Source organism: Spea bombifrons, chromosome 10 (genome assembly GCF_027358695.1).
Source record: "Spea bombifrons isolate aSpeBom1 chromosome 10, aSpeBom1.2.pri, whole genome shotgun sequence".
In the NCBI taxonomy this organism is placed as follows: domain Eukaryota; kingdom Metazoa; phylum Chordata; class Amphibia; order Anura; family Pelobatidae; genus Spea; species Spea bombifrons.
The window spans coordinates 14,536,846-14,549,346 of NC_071096.1; the positions used below are offsets into that span (position 1 = coordinate 14,536,846).

The 12,501-nt window shown below is 41.6% G+C and overlaps 1 protein-coding gene across 2 annotated transcripts in view; it reads right to left on the reverse strand.

Annotated features, from left to right (window-relative positions):
• Positions 1-12,501, reverse strand: part of EPS8L2 (EPS8 like 2) — a 60,985-nt gene that overhangs the window by 14,034 nt on the left and 34,450 nt on the right. For both annotated transcript variants that reach the window (XM_053448714.1, XM_053448713.1), the window contains exons 5-7: positions 3,771-3,932; positions 2,662-2,808; positions 2,120-2,199 (exon numbers count right to left, since the gene is read on the reverse strand). In XM_053448714.1, coding sequence (XP_053304689.1) covers positions 2,120-2,199; positions 2,662-2,808; positions 3,771-3,932 — 389 coding nt within the window. The remainder of the gene's footprint in view (positions 1-2,119; positions 2,200-2,661; positions 2,809-3,770; positions 3,933-12,501) is intronic.

The window sequence follows — 12,501 nt, forward strand, 5'->3', positions numbered from 1 at the left end:
ATTCAATACATTGCATTCACACATCAATAAAGTTAAGTTCTAAAGTTTAGGTTTTCAATCCATTGGTAAATATTTTAATTCCAGTCCCTACCCAGACCAGTTTGATCATATAGGTTCAAAATAAATAAATAAAGACATTTATAAGCGGCTTCCACACCCAGAGAACAGAAATACAAAAATACAAAAAAAGGGAATAGGTGCTCTACTATATACGTGCTACAAACCCTAAACAGTGACTTTCCTCCTTCGCTGTAAAAGGTTTGTAACATGTATATTTAACAGCCCTTATTCCCTTTTTTGTATTTTTGTATTCCTTTTCTCTTTGTGTGATAGCAGCTTATAAATGTCTTTATTTGACTTTAGGAAACAAATGCACAATAATGTGGGACACGTATATAATACACCTATGCAATGTATTGGACAGACTAATAGAGAGCTAGCTGTTAGAGTGAATGAGCATATGGGTGACATCAGAAGACACCATTTTCTCATTTTGCAAAAGCACATAAACCCTAAGGATTATATTTTGTGTGGCCAATGTGAGCTGAAGTTAAATAATAATAATATTTTTAATCTTTTTTTAGGAATATTTCCTTTTGTTAATTTGGTGAGCTTTACAAATGTAACTTTATAATTTCTGGAGGAACATCAAATTTGCATTTCATAATTAATGTTCCTATTTTTGACAAAGAAGCATGGAGGATTTGAATTATATGATAGTCAATTACAATATGTGTAATAGTTGTTGTAATGCAATTAAATTTTAGATCTAATAATTAGGTCTCATGGTTATTTTTTGATTTGCAGATTTATAATAAATACATGCATATATATGTTAATGTGGTTTTATATGTATATAATCAGATAATAATGTGTAATACATTAATGAGGTGTAATTATTTTTTCTATTAAATTATTTGAAGACATTTATATTTACATTTATGTTTATATTTTATAAACCATATACATACATACTGCATACATACTTAGTAGGTTTTGTATTTGCTTATGGGAATAAGTTGTATTATATACAGTATGTATTCACACTTTCTTATACTAATTCTAATTTTCTAAAATAATGCACTTAACTATTGAATGGAGGTAGATTGTATTGAGTGAATGTAGACATTTAAATAGTTAATAAAGACCCGTGGTATAAAAAGGCTTATGGTATGGAGAGCACATATACATCTTGCGTGGCAAAACGCGTTGTTTGTGTCATCGTCAAGCAAGAAGTGGAGATGGAGCCGCTCGTGGACCTGGCATTCAGCGGGTCGAACTTCTGTTACCGGTGTGAATTCGAGCAACAGTAACAACTACAAGCTACTATCACACAATGACTTCTGCTGACCGAACTGCTTTTAGTGCTCACATTTTTATCTTGTAAGCATTTTAGATAATGTCTTTTTATCTGATATTAAAAGCTTAATTTTGGATACCATACAGCCGATATACCTGGAGACTGGTTTGTACATCGGGATCTGCCTTTGGGGTTTTTAACCCTCCCTGTGCTTACCTCATGAGCATATTACGCTCTATATAACGCGAGTGCGATTTTGGGTGCTTAACTGCATTAAGTTCCATAAAACACACATCTACCTATAGATTAGGAAGGCAAGATTTCCAGTGTAACCATGGGTGTTCGGGGTTTCTTCCACATTCACACATGATCACGTGATATATATGTAACAACTCATGTGGAATTAACATCGGCTACAACTCAGACACGAGAACAAGGCTTTTTCTGCAAACGTTTCCATAGGGTTTAAAGTGCTACTTTCTACTTATTTTCTGGGATGAATATTTCCTTCTGCTCTCAAGTGTAGGGCACAAGGTGTCACGTAATAAGATAAGATAAAAATTCCACCTATACTTTTTGCCAGTTGTTTTGTGTAGATATGTATAGGGGAAGTTTATCATTAGTATCATAAACTTTATCTCTATGTCAGCACAAACATATGGTATGGAGATAAAAAAAACTACAAATATGGCAGGTTTGCTGAAAGTGAAACAAAACGGAGGAGATTGTGGGTGTGCGCATTCAAACACACACCTTAACATTTTATTTACCAGCTCCGAGAGAAATAATAAGCGCTTGGATTTTCCAGTTAGAACTTACTTAAGTGTCTGTGGTCGCATCTTTTTCCCTTGCTTTATGTCTGCACAAGCGCTCGTGATATCTGCTTGAACCAACTCGGCCTGTTTGAATGAGAAACTATTAATGGATGTTCTTGGATGTTCTTTTCCACAAGCTCATAGTGCAACACAATGTAAAGATAATTCAAATAGGCGTCACATGCCAACATATGTATGCTAATACCCAGTTACTGATTACTAAAGATAATACATTTCCATCCCGAAGGCTATGTAAGGCGAACTCTCGCCATCTGCTTAGCAGAAACATGTTTTTAATGCATATGGATAAGTGAGATATCTTATGTTACCTATACAGTGTAAGGGGCCGATACTGTAATTGTCAGTCTATTTTTTCCATGACGTTGGCTGTAGTCATGTGCAAATCCTGCTCATTACCATGGGCAGGGTATTTAGGTTGCATGGTACTTCACTTGCATACTTGCATATATGCCGAAAGAATCTGGAAAATGTCCAAGTAGTATCATCATTGGTGCAAAATGATTAGCTCGGATTGCTGTCACTCACCTCCATGTCACAGTTAAAGAAGTGGATGTCGGGTTTGTGTTGATCTGCTTCCTGACATACTAAGAGCAGGACGTGTGGATAACGATGGGGTCCTGGCACACTCTGGCAGTGATGGACAATGGAGAGAGGGAAATTCTCCAGCTCTTCCTATTGTAACCAAACATGAGATGGAAACCAATTTCAACCAGTTTGCTTGTGATTAATAACATAACCATCTGGGGGTCTTGGTAAAATAACTCATTATGACAAAAATACTGCAGAAGAGTATAGACAGTTGAGTTTACTATATAATAACACATGTAAATCTAATCCAAACTTAAATGCCAAGCAAGGCAGAGGGTTCTGCATCCTCTCATCCAGTGTGTTTGCCCCCCATCCCATCACAATACGGTTGGAGGAAGAAGGGGAGCCTTTTTAATATGTAAGTCTACTTTGGATTTTTAGATTTTTTTTTCTATAAATATTGTACTGGGGGCTTGAGGACGGCACAATTTTGTTTAACAAATGTAATACTAATGTAATTACTCGTTACCATGTGAAAAGCTGGGACTCTCCTGGCGGGACTGTTTTTTTGCCCTCATTGAGAAATGTATTGACTGGCAGAGCTATTACTGCAAGTGGTGGCTTCTACAGCCTACAAAAACCACATTTTGAGCTCTACTTAGGAACATAACGCTCAGTCCTGTTAATGAGTAAGCACAATCTTCTCTGAGAGTTAACAGAGTGAAATTCCAGGGTGGATACATCTCATATGGCTTTTTTTACATAATGTCAACTGAAAAAATGTATTATTATTACGAGGTCATACTTGGTCACAATCTAGCAAAGGACCACGTACACATACAGCACACACAGATAGATAGACATGTCAAATTGAGTTTACAAATCATATAACATATTTAGTCTATGTTACAATGTCAAAATATTTATAATGTTGGATTTTTAATTAAGGTTTTGTGTACCAATAACATCACATTATTCCTTGTGATATCATAGGGATATGTAATTATTAACAAAACCCATTGGACGATTTCCAGTCTGCAATGCTACACTGCATGACATATGAAGGGACGCTATGGTTCATGTCCATGATGGTTATATTCTCATACCTGCGTTCCTGAGTCTAGAAGACTGATGGAGGTGGACATGACCTGAAGAAGCATCTCCTGGGCCCAGATTTTGTCCTTTGAGTTCAACTGGAACAGTCGTTTGACAGCATCGTCCACTGTTCCAAGGGCATCGTTCTTGTCCATCATAAATGTAGCCAGATGCTAGCAAAAGAAAATGCAGGCTACTGAAATGTTTATTCTACCCTCCTGAGGTATAAAACTTCTTTGTCTACACAATAAGACCAGTAGCATATACATGCACACTTTGAATATTCAATATTTGAATATTTCATTATGCCCTTATGTGAATTTTTTTCTTTATCCTCACAGCCCATTACCACATCTGTTTTACAGCTATATTAACATTCCACCCTTTCTTTAGTCCTTTCTTCACATTTTATTATTATTTATTGTTTTATATAGCGCCATTGAATTCTGTAGCGCTGTACAACCCACTTATTTTTAATAATACTTGCATGATTAATACTGTGAATAAAGACCAGAATGAAAGAGATTCGGTTCACATTCACTGATAGACTAAAAATGCAAATGCCGTTTTTTTTTCTTATCACCCTTCAGCGGGGAGGGCTGGCAGAGAGACCAGGGAACAAATTGCCCCTAGGCTGACTTTAAGATTTTGGATCACTACCTGAAGTATCTATGTGTGTTATACATTTTAGCCACTGGACTTTCTAGCAGGATTTCCTGGCTCCTCTATGACTTCTCTACAGGCTTTGATGTTCTTGGGGAGTGGGTGTCCAGTGAGTGTAATGTCTTAATCAGGGCCGGCCTTTGGGGTGTGCGACCTGTGCGACCGCACAGGGCGCCACACTCCAGGGGGCGCCGCCGCCGCCGGGTCCTCCCCCGCCGCCGCCGCGGGGTCCTCCGCCGCCGCCGCGGGGTCCTCCTCCGCTGCCGCTGCCGCGGGGTCCTCCTCCGCTGCCGCCCCCTCTGCACCTAAATGAAAACGTTGTTTTTTTTGTTGTTGGTTTTTTTTAACTTTATTTAATAACCTCCATGTTAAATAAAGTTTTTTTTAACTTTATTTAACATGGAGGATGTTAAATAAAGTTAAAAAAACCAACAACAAAAAAAACAACGTTTTCATTTAGGTGCAGCGGGGGCGGCGGAGGAGGAGGAGGACCCCGCGGCGGCGGCGGCGGTGGCAGCGGAGGACCCCGCGGCGGCGGAGGACCCCGTGGCGGCGGCAGCAGCGGCGGCGGTGGAGGACCCGGCGGCGGCGCCCCCTGGAGTGTGGCGCCCTGTGCGGTTTGAAGGGGCAGAGGGGGGGTAGTTTGAAGGGGCAGAGGGGGGGTAGTTTGAAGGGGCAGAGGGGGGGTAGTTTGAAGGGGCAGGGGGGGTAGTTTGAAGGGGCAGAGGGGGGGGGTAGTTTGAAGGGGCAGAGGGGGGGGGGTAGTTTGAAGGGGCAGAGGGGGGGGGTAGTTTGAAGGGGCAGAGGGGGGGGTAGTTTGAAGGGGCAGAGGGGGGGGGTAGTTTGAAGGGGCAGAGGGGGGGTAGTTTGAAGGGGCAGAGGGGGGGATAGTTTGAAGGGGCAGAGGGGGGGGTAGTTTGAAGGGGCAGAGGGGGGGGTAGTTTGAAGGGGCAGAGGGGGGGGGTAGTTTGAAGGGGCAGAGGGGGGGGGTAGTTTGAAGGGGCAGAGGGGGGGGTAGTTTGAAGGGGCAGAGGGGGGGGTAGTTTGAAGGGGCAGGGGGGGTAGTTTGAAGGGGCAGAGGGGGGGGGTAGTTTGAAGGGGCAGGGGGGGTAGTTTGAAGGCACAGGGGGGGTAGTTTGATGGGGCAGAGGGGGGGTAGTGAGGGGGGGCGCCAGAGGAGTAGTTCGCACAGGGCGCCGGAACACCTAAGGCCGGCTCTGGTCTTAATGTCTTGGACCCCTTAGTGGGACCTTAGTCCTTAGTATGGATGAAAAAATTTATTATATTAGCTTATATATTACTGTTACCTTGAATATGTTCAATGAAATCAAATAATTTTCCATACACCTGTGCTACATTACTAAATGATATGATTAAAATCATATTTTGCAAGCCATGAAATTATTCTCAGGGTATTTGGCTGTATAAAGTTGACTAACAGGCATTAACAGAGCACCATCTCGTGACTTTGACCTCCTTGCTTTTGACCGAGCAGCAATGTTCCCTCTAATTTTTCTTGGGTGATGTGCGCAGAAAATTTCTGTTGTGCAAAATTTTTCCTAGAGCCAAAATTTTGTGCGCACAATATGCTTCTACGGTCCATATAAAGCGAAGTTGGTGGAGCTGAAAAAAAACCCTTTTGACTCCATGGTCTATTTTAAAGGTGAAATTCTCACCGCAAAAGTTAATTATGAGCGAATCGCGAGCGGGGGCTCCGGGCTGCATAAAGGATCAATATATATATGTGTGTGTGTATATATATATATATATATATATATATATATATATATATATATATATATATATAATTTTTTATTGGGAAAAACTGCATAGCTTCTGTCGTTAGGCAACCATTGACAGGGGTACAGCATAACACCTATCACTATATACTGAGGCAGACATTGACGGTCTTGCAGCATAACTGTTATTATATACTGAGGCAAACATTGACGGTGGGGCAGCATAACACCTATCACTATATACTGAGGCACAGCACAACACCTATCACTATACATTCAGCCAGACATTGCCAATAATGTAGCATAACCCCTATCACTATATACTAAGCCAAACATTGATGTGGTGTAGGCCTACTGCTTCAGTGTCTGGATTAGTATATAGGGATGCACCGAAATGGAAATTCTGGACCGAAAATTCAGCATTCACCGGACCGAAACTGAAAATGACCCCCAATTTAAAAAAAAAAACCCACTTTATTAAAAATAACACACCAAAATTGGACAAAAAAACCAACAACAACATTATATATCTATATATATATATATATACATATATATATATAATTGCTAACAGCAATCACACTCCTATCATGCCCAGGCAGCCAGTACATGCTGGAACCTGGGCATCATATTAATGTGATTACAGCCTCCCTATGCCATGCTACCCCCCCCCACTTACACATCCATGCTATCACATACATACTCATTCACAAACATTGAGCATAAACTACAGCATAACACCCATCACTCTCACACACTTACTAATCCATTCTCACTTAATGTTTTCTTACCTTTCTGTTACTTTTCTAGTTACTTTTCCTCCTCCTCTTCATTCTTCCTCTTGCCTCTTCTTCTTCTGTGTCCTGATCTTCCGGTGCAGTAAAGACGGTGGGCGTGGCTTCAGTGCTGTGTGCCGGGATCTGACATCAAATCCCGATGCACAGCATCAGTTGCCCCACGCATCACAAGGGAGCAGGATCGGAGGTCTGCATTAACAGACCTCCCGCTCCCTTGATTGATTTTAAGCCGGTTGAGGTGAGATTTTTGATCTCCCCAACCGAGCTTGCTCCTCCAGCAGCGGACCGTCTCTGGAGGAGTGCCAGCATCACCCTGGACGGCACCCTGGACGGACTGCCCACCCCCCCAGCTCCCCATTAGGTACTGTGCGCACAGTTTTACGACGTGTGCGCTCCCTCGAAAAGTTATGTGCATGCGCACAAGCGCACAGCTTAGAGGGAACACTGCCGAGCAGTGTTAATACCCCGACATTTTGAAAACACTAGCTCTGAAGTTAGGTCCACGTTATGATCACAGTTAAAAGTCTATGCCTGTTCCCAGATGGTGTGTAAAAGCTAAAGAATTTCTATTTTATAAGACTTTAAGAATCTTATTTTCAAAAATGACAGCCAATATTTCAAAACTGTGTATTCTTGTAAATGTAATACTAATAATATAAAACTGTAATATACTAAATGCATCATCCTTAAAATTTGAAAAAATATACACTTGTGCCTCCTTGAAAGTATAAAAATTAATAAAAATGTTTTAGATGGCACAAAGGGAAAAGCATTTTGTGGTTTGCAGAAAACTATCTATTGTGTGAACGCTGTGTTGTGTTTTGGCTCATTATGCTGCCAATCATGTGTCACAAGTTCTACTGCTGCCACTAGAGACATGAGCTTGGAAATAATGCTCTTTGTTTATCTAGATAATTGGTGCTGTGTGGGTAGCAGACGAATTAGCCTCTCCTGACGATCCCTGTAGTATATTCTAATTATTCTTATTTCCAAAGGTCAATTTTCTTTATTAACTTTGGACTATTCTGAGACAATTTAAGGTGTGGCTTTTGGTTCCAACTGACCTTTGATATAAAAGCGTGTTTTGTTGTGAAAGTAAGGCATGACAAGCACAGTTAACTGTTAACTATGTACCATTAACATCTTGTATTAGGCTAGGTTTCCACTTGGGTTTTTGTCCGGCGTTTTTTTCTTGATGAAAAACGCCAGGAAAACTGCCAAGAAAACTGCCGCTGCATTTACCTGTGTTTTGGCGTTTTTTCTGCAGTTTTTTCTGGCGTTTTAGCCTTTCTGTGGAAATTTTCTTTTTTTGACCTTAGGCAGTTTTTCCAGCCTTTACAAGTTAGAAGTTTCACCCAGCTAAAAGGGATTAGGATAAATGGCAAGTATCTGCCCTCTCCTGCTGTCATTTACTTGGTAGACCCTTTTGTCTCTTTTCTGTGGTTTGTAAGGCATGCTTTATTTTGAATGTCTGCTCCTCTGGGAAGATTGGCCCCAAATGATGGTGCAAATTGTTTGCTGTTGCTTTTGGCACGCAGGATCCGGTCGCGTATGTTTGTTTGTAATGGCATGTTTGTTCCAAATGGTGTAAAATTCAATATGAACCAGTCCAGGACTTTGTTTTGTGTGAAACTGTTTGTTTTCAGCCTATTTCTCGTAGGACACACAGATACTGGGTCCATCCTCTGCATTGTAACTGTGGAAAAAACGCCATAAAAAACGCCAAGGCAATAAACCCACATGGCTTTTTCATGGCGTTTTTTCTCTCCCATAGACTTCTATTGGAGAAAAAAAGCCAAGATTTCTTGCAAAAAACGCCAGAGTGTCAACATGCTGCAGTTTTGAAAAACTGCCACAGAGCCCAAAAAAGCAGAAAAACGCCAAAGAGGACTGAAAAAACGCCAAACAGAAAAACGCCAAGTGGAAATGGCATTTTGCGATTTCCCATTGAATTACAGCTAACATCTGGCTGCATGCGTTTTTCACAAAAAAACGCCAGGTGGCGCTATTGGCGTTTTTATAGGCGTTTTTAGCAAAAAAAACCCCAATGGAAACCAAGCCTTAGGCTAGGTTTCCACTTGGGTTTTTGTCCGGCGTTTTTTTCTTGATGAAAAACGCCAGGAAAACTGCCAAGAAAACTGCCACTGCATTTAGCTGCGTTTTGGCGTTTTTTCTGCAGTTTTTTCTGGCGTTTTAGCCTTTCTGTGGAAATTGCTTTTTTTGACCTTAGGCAGTTTTTCCAGCCTTTACAAGTTAGAAGTTTCACCCAGCTAAAAGGGATTAGGATAAATGGCAAGTATCTGCCCTCTCCTGATGTCATTTACTTGGTAGACCCTTTTGTCTCTTTTCTGTGGTTTGTAAGGCATGCTTTATTCCGAATGTCTGCTCCTCTGGGAAGATTGGCCCCAAATGATGGTGCAAATTGTTTGCTGTTGCTTTTGGCACGCAGGATCCGGTCGCGTATGTTTGTTTGTAATGGCATGTTTGTTCCAAATGGTGTAAAATTCAATATGAACCAGTCCAGGACTTTGTTTTGTGTGAAACTGTTTGTTTTCAGCCTATTTCTCGTAGGACACACAGATACTGGGTCCATCCTCTGCATTGTAACTGTGGAAAAAACGCCATAAAAAACGCCAAGGCAATAAACCCACATGGCTTTTTCATGGCGTTTTTTCTCTCCCATAGACTTCTATTGGAGAAAAAAAGCCAAGATTTCTTGCAAAAAACGCCAGAGTGTCAACATGCTGCAGTTTTGAAAAACTGCCACAGAGCCCAAAAAAGCAGAAAAACGCCAAAGAGGACTGAAAAAACGCCAGACAGAAAAACGCCAAGTGGAAATGGCATTTTGCGATTTCCTATTGAATTACAGCTAACATCTGGCTGCATGCGTTTTTCACAAAAAAACGCCAGGTGGCGCTATTGGCGTTTTTATAGGCGTTTTTAGCAAAAAAAAACCAAGTGGAAATCTAGCCTTAGGCTAGGTTTCCACTTGGGTTTTTGTCCGGCGTTTTTTTCTTGATGAAAAACGCCAGGAAAACTGCCAAGAAAACTGCCACTGCATTTACCTGCGTTTTGGCGTTTTTTCTGCAGTTTTTTCTGGCGTTTTAGCCTTTCTGTGGAAATTGCTTTTTTTGACCTAAGGCTAGGTTTCCACTTGGGTTTTTTTAGCTAAAAACGCCTATAAAAACGCCAATAGCGCCACCTGGCGTTTTTTTGTGAAAAACGCATGCAGCCAGATGTTAGCTGTAATTCAATGGGAAATCGCAAAATGCCATTTCCACTTGGCGTTTTTCTGTTTGGCGTTTTTTCAGTCCTCTTTGGCGTTTTTCTGCTTTTTTGGGCTCTGTGGCAGTTTTTCAAAACTGCAGCATGTTCACACTCTGGCGTTTTTTGCAAGAAATCTTGGCTTTTTTTCTCCAATAGAAGTCTATGGGAGAGAAAAAACGCCATGAAAAAGCCATGTGGGTTTATTGCCTTGGCGTTTTTTATGGCGTTTTCTCCACAGTTACAATGCAGAGGATGGACCCAGTATCTGTGTGTCCTACGAGAAATAGGCTGGAAACAAACAGTTTCACACAAAACAAAGTCCTGGACTGGTTCATATTGAATTTTACACCATTTGGAACAAACATGCCATTACAAACAAACATACGCGACCGGATCCTGCGTGCCAAAAGCAACAGCAAACAATTTGCACCATCATTTGGGGCCAATCTTCCCAGAGGAGCAGACATTCGAAATAAAGCATGCCTTACAAACCACAGAAAAGAGACAAAAGGGTCTACCAAGTAAATGACATCAGGAGAGGGCAGATACTTGCCATTTATCCTAATCCCTTTTAGCTGGGTGAAACTTCTAACTTGTAAAGGCTGGAAAAACTGCCTAAGGTCAAAAAAAGCAATTTCCACAGAAAGGCTAAAACGCCAGAAAAAACTGCAGAAAAAACGCCAAAACGCAGGTAAATGCAGCGGCAGTTTTCTTGGCAGTTTTCCTGGCGTTTTTCATCAAGAAAAAAACGCCGGACAAAAACCCAAGTGGAAACCTAGCCTTAGGCAGTTTTTCCAGCCTTTACAAGTTAGAAGTTTCACCCAGCTAAAAGGGATTAGGATAAATGGCAAGTATCTGCCCTCTCCTGATGTCATTTACTTGGTAGACCCTTTTGTCTCTTTTCTGTGGTTTGTAAGGCATGCTTTATTCCGAATGTCTGCTCCTCTGGGAAGATTGGCCCAAAATGATGGTGCAAATTGTTTGCTGTTGCTTTTGGCACGCAGGATCTGGTCGCGTATGTTTGTTTGTAATGGCATGTTTGTTCCAAATGGTGTAAAATTCAATATGAACCAGTCCAGGACTTTGTTTTGTGTGAAACTGTTTGTTTTCAGCCTATTTCTCATAGGACACACAGATACTGGGTCCATCCTCTGCATTGTAACTGTGGAAAAAACGCCATAAAAAACGCCAAGGCAATAAACCCACATGGCTTTTTCATGGCGTTTTTTCTCTCCCATAGACTTCTATTGGAGAAAAAAAGCCAAGATTTCTTGCAAAAAACGCCAGAGTGTCAACATGCTGCAGTTTTGAAAAACTGCCACAGAGCACAAAAAAGCAGAAAAACGCCAAAGAGGACTGAAAAAACGCCAAACAGAAAAACGCCAAGTGGAAATGGCATTTTGCGATTTCCCATTGAATTACAGCTAACATCTGGCTGCATGCGTTTTTCACAAAAAAACGCCAGGTGGCGCTATTGGCGTTTTTATAGGCGTTTTTAGCTAAAAAAACCCAAGTGGAAACCTAGCCTAATAGTTCCTTGCACCCTAGGCAAACTCTGGCTTTAGTGCTCCTCTCCACCAGCCACTTGTACAGGTGGTGTCCCTTACCAGCTAAGTGTCCTGGGCACCTGGCTAGCTTGCTTTAGGCCCTGGTGTTTCCAAACTGTTACTGTTCAATGCAGGCCCGGACTGGGACAAAAAATAGGCCCGGCATTTAAGCCTGAGCAGACCATTTTTATTTATTTATTTATTTATTGTTAAAGCCCACCCTTTATGTACCATCTTTGCATTTACTCACTCATTCACACAAATCATTAACACATTCATTAATGCAGTCTCACAAATCATTTAAGCAATTCATCCACACATGAATTCATTAATTGTCATACGCATTCACACAATTCATCCACACATTTATTCATTCATTCTCATACGCATTCACACTACCCCCTCTCCCCATCTCATCTGCCTCTTCTCACTATGTTCCCCCTTTTCACTATGTACCCCCTTCCCCACTTCTCAATATGTACCCCCCTCTCACTATAATTTAATTTAAACCCTGTGCGGCCGCACACCCGTGAGGCTGGCCCTGGTGGGGGCTTCCCGGCCCCTTAGAGTGGCGGACCTGGTCGCAGTTGCGGCGGGCTTTAGGGGCAGGTGCCCCTTATGCCCTGCATTAATGCGGCCGTAGAGGCTGCATAGGCCCAGTCAGTCCGGTCCTGACTGGGCCTATTTTAAGGTAGGGGCCTGGAGCTGCAGCTCCATCAGCCCCTAAGT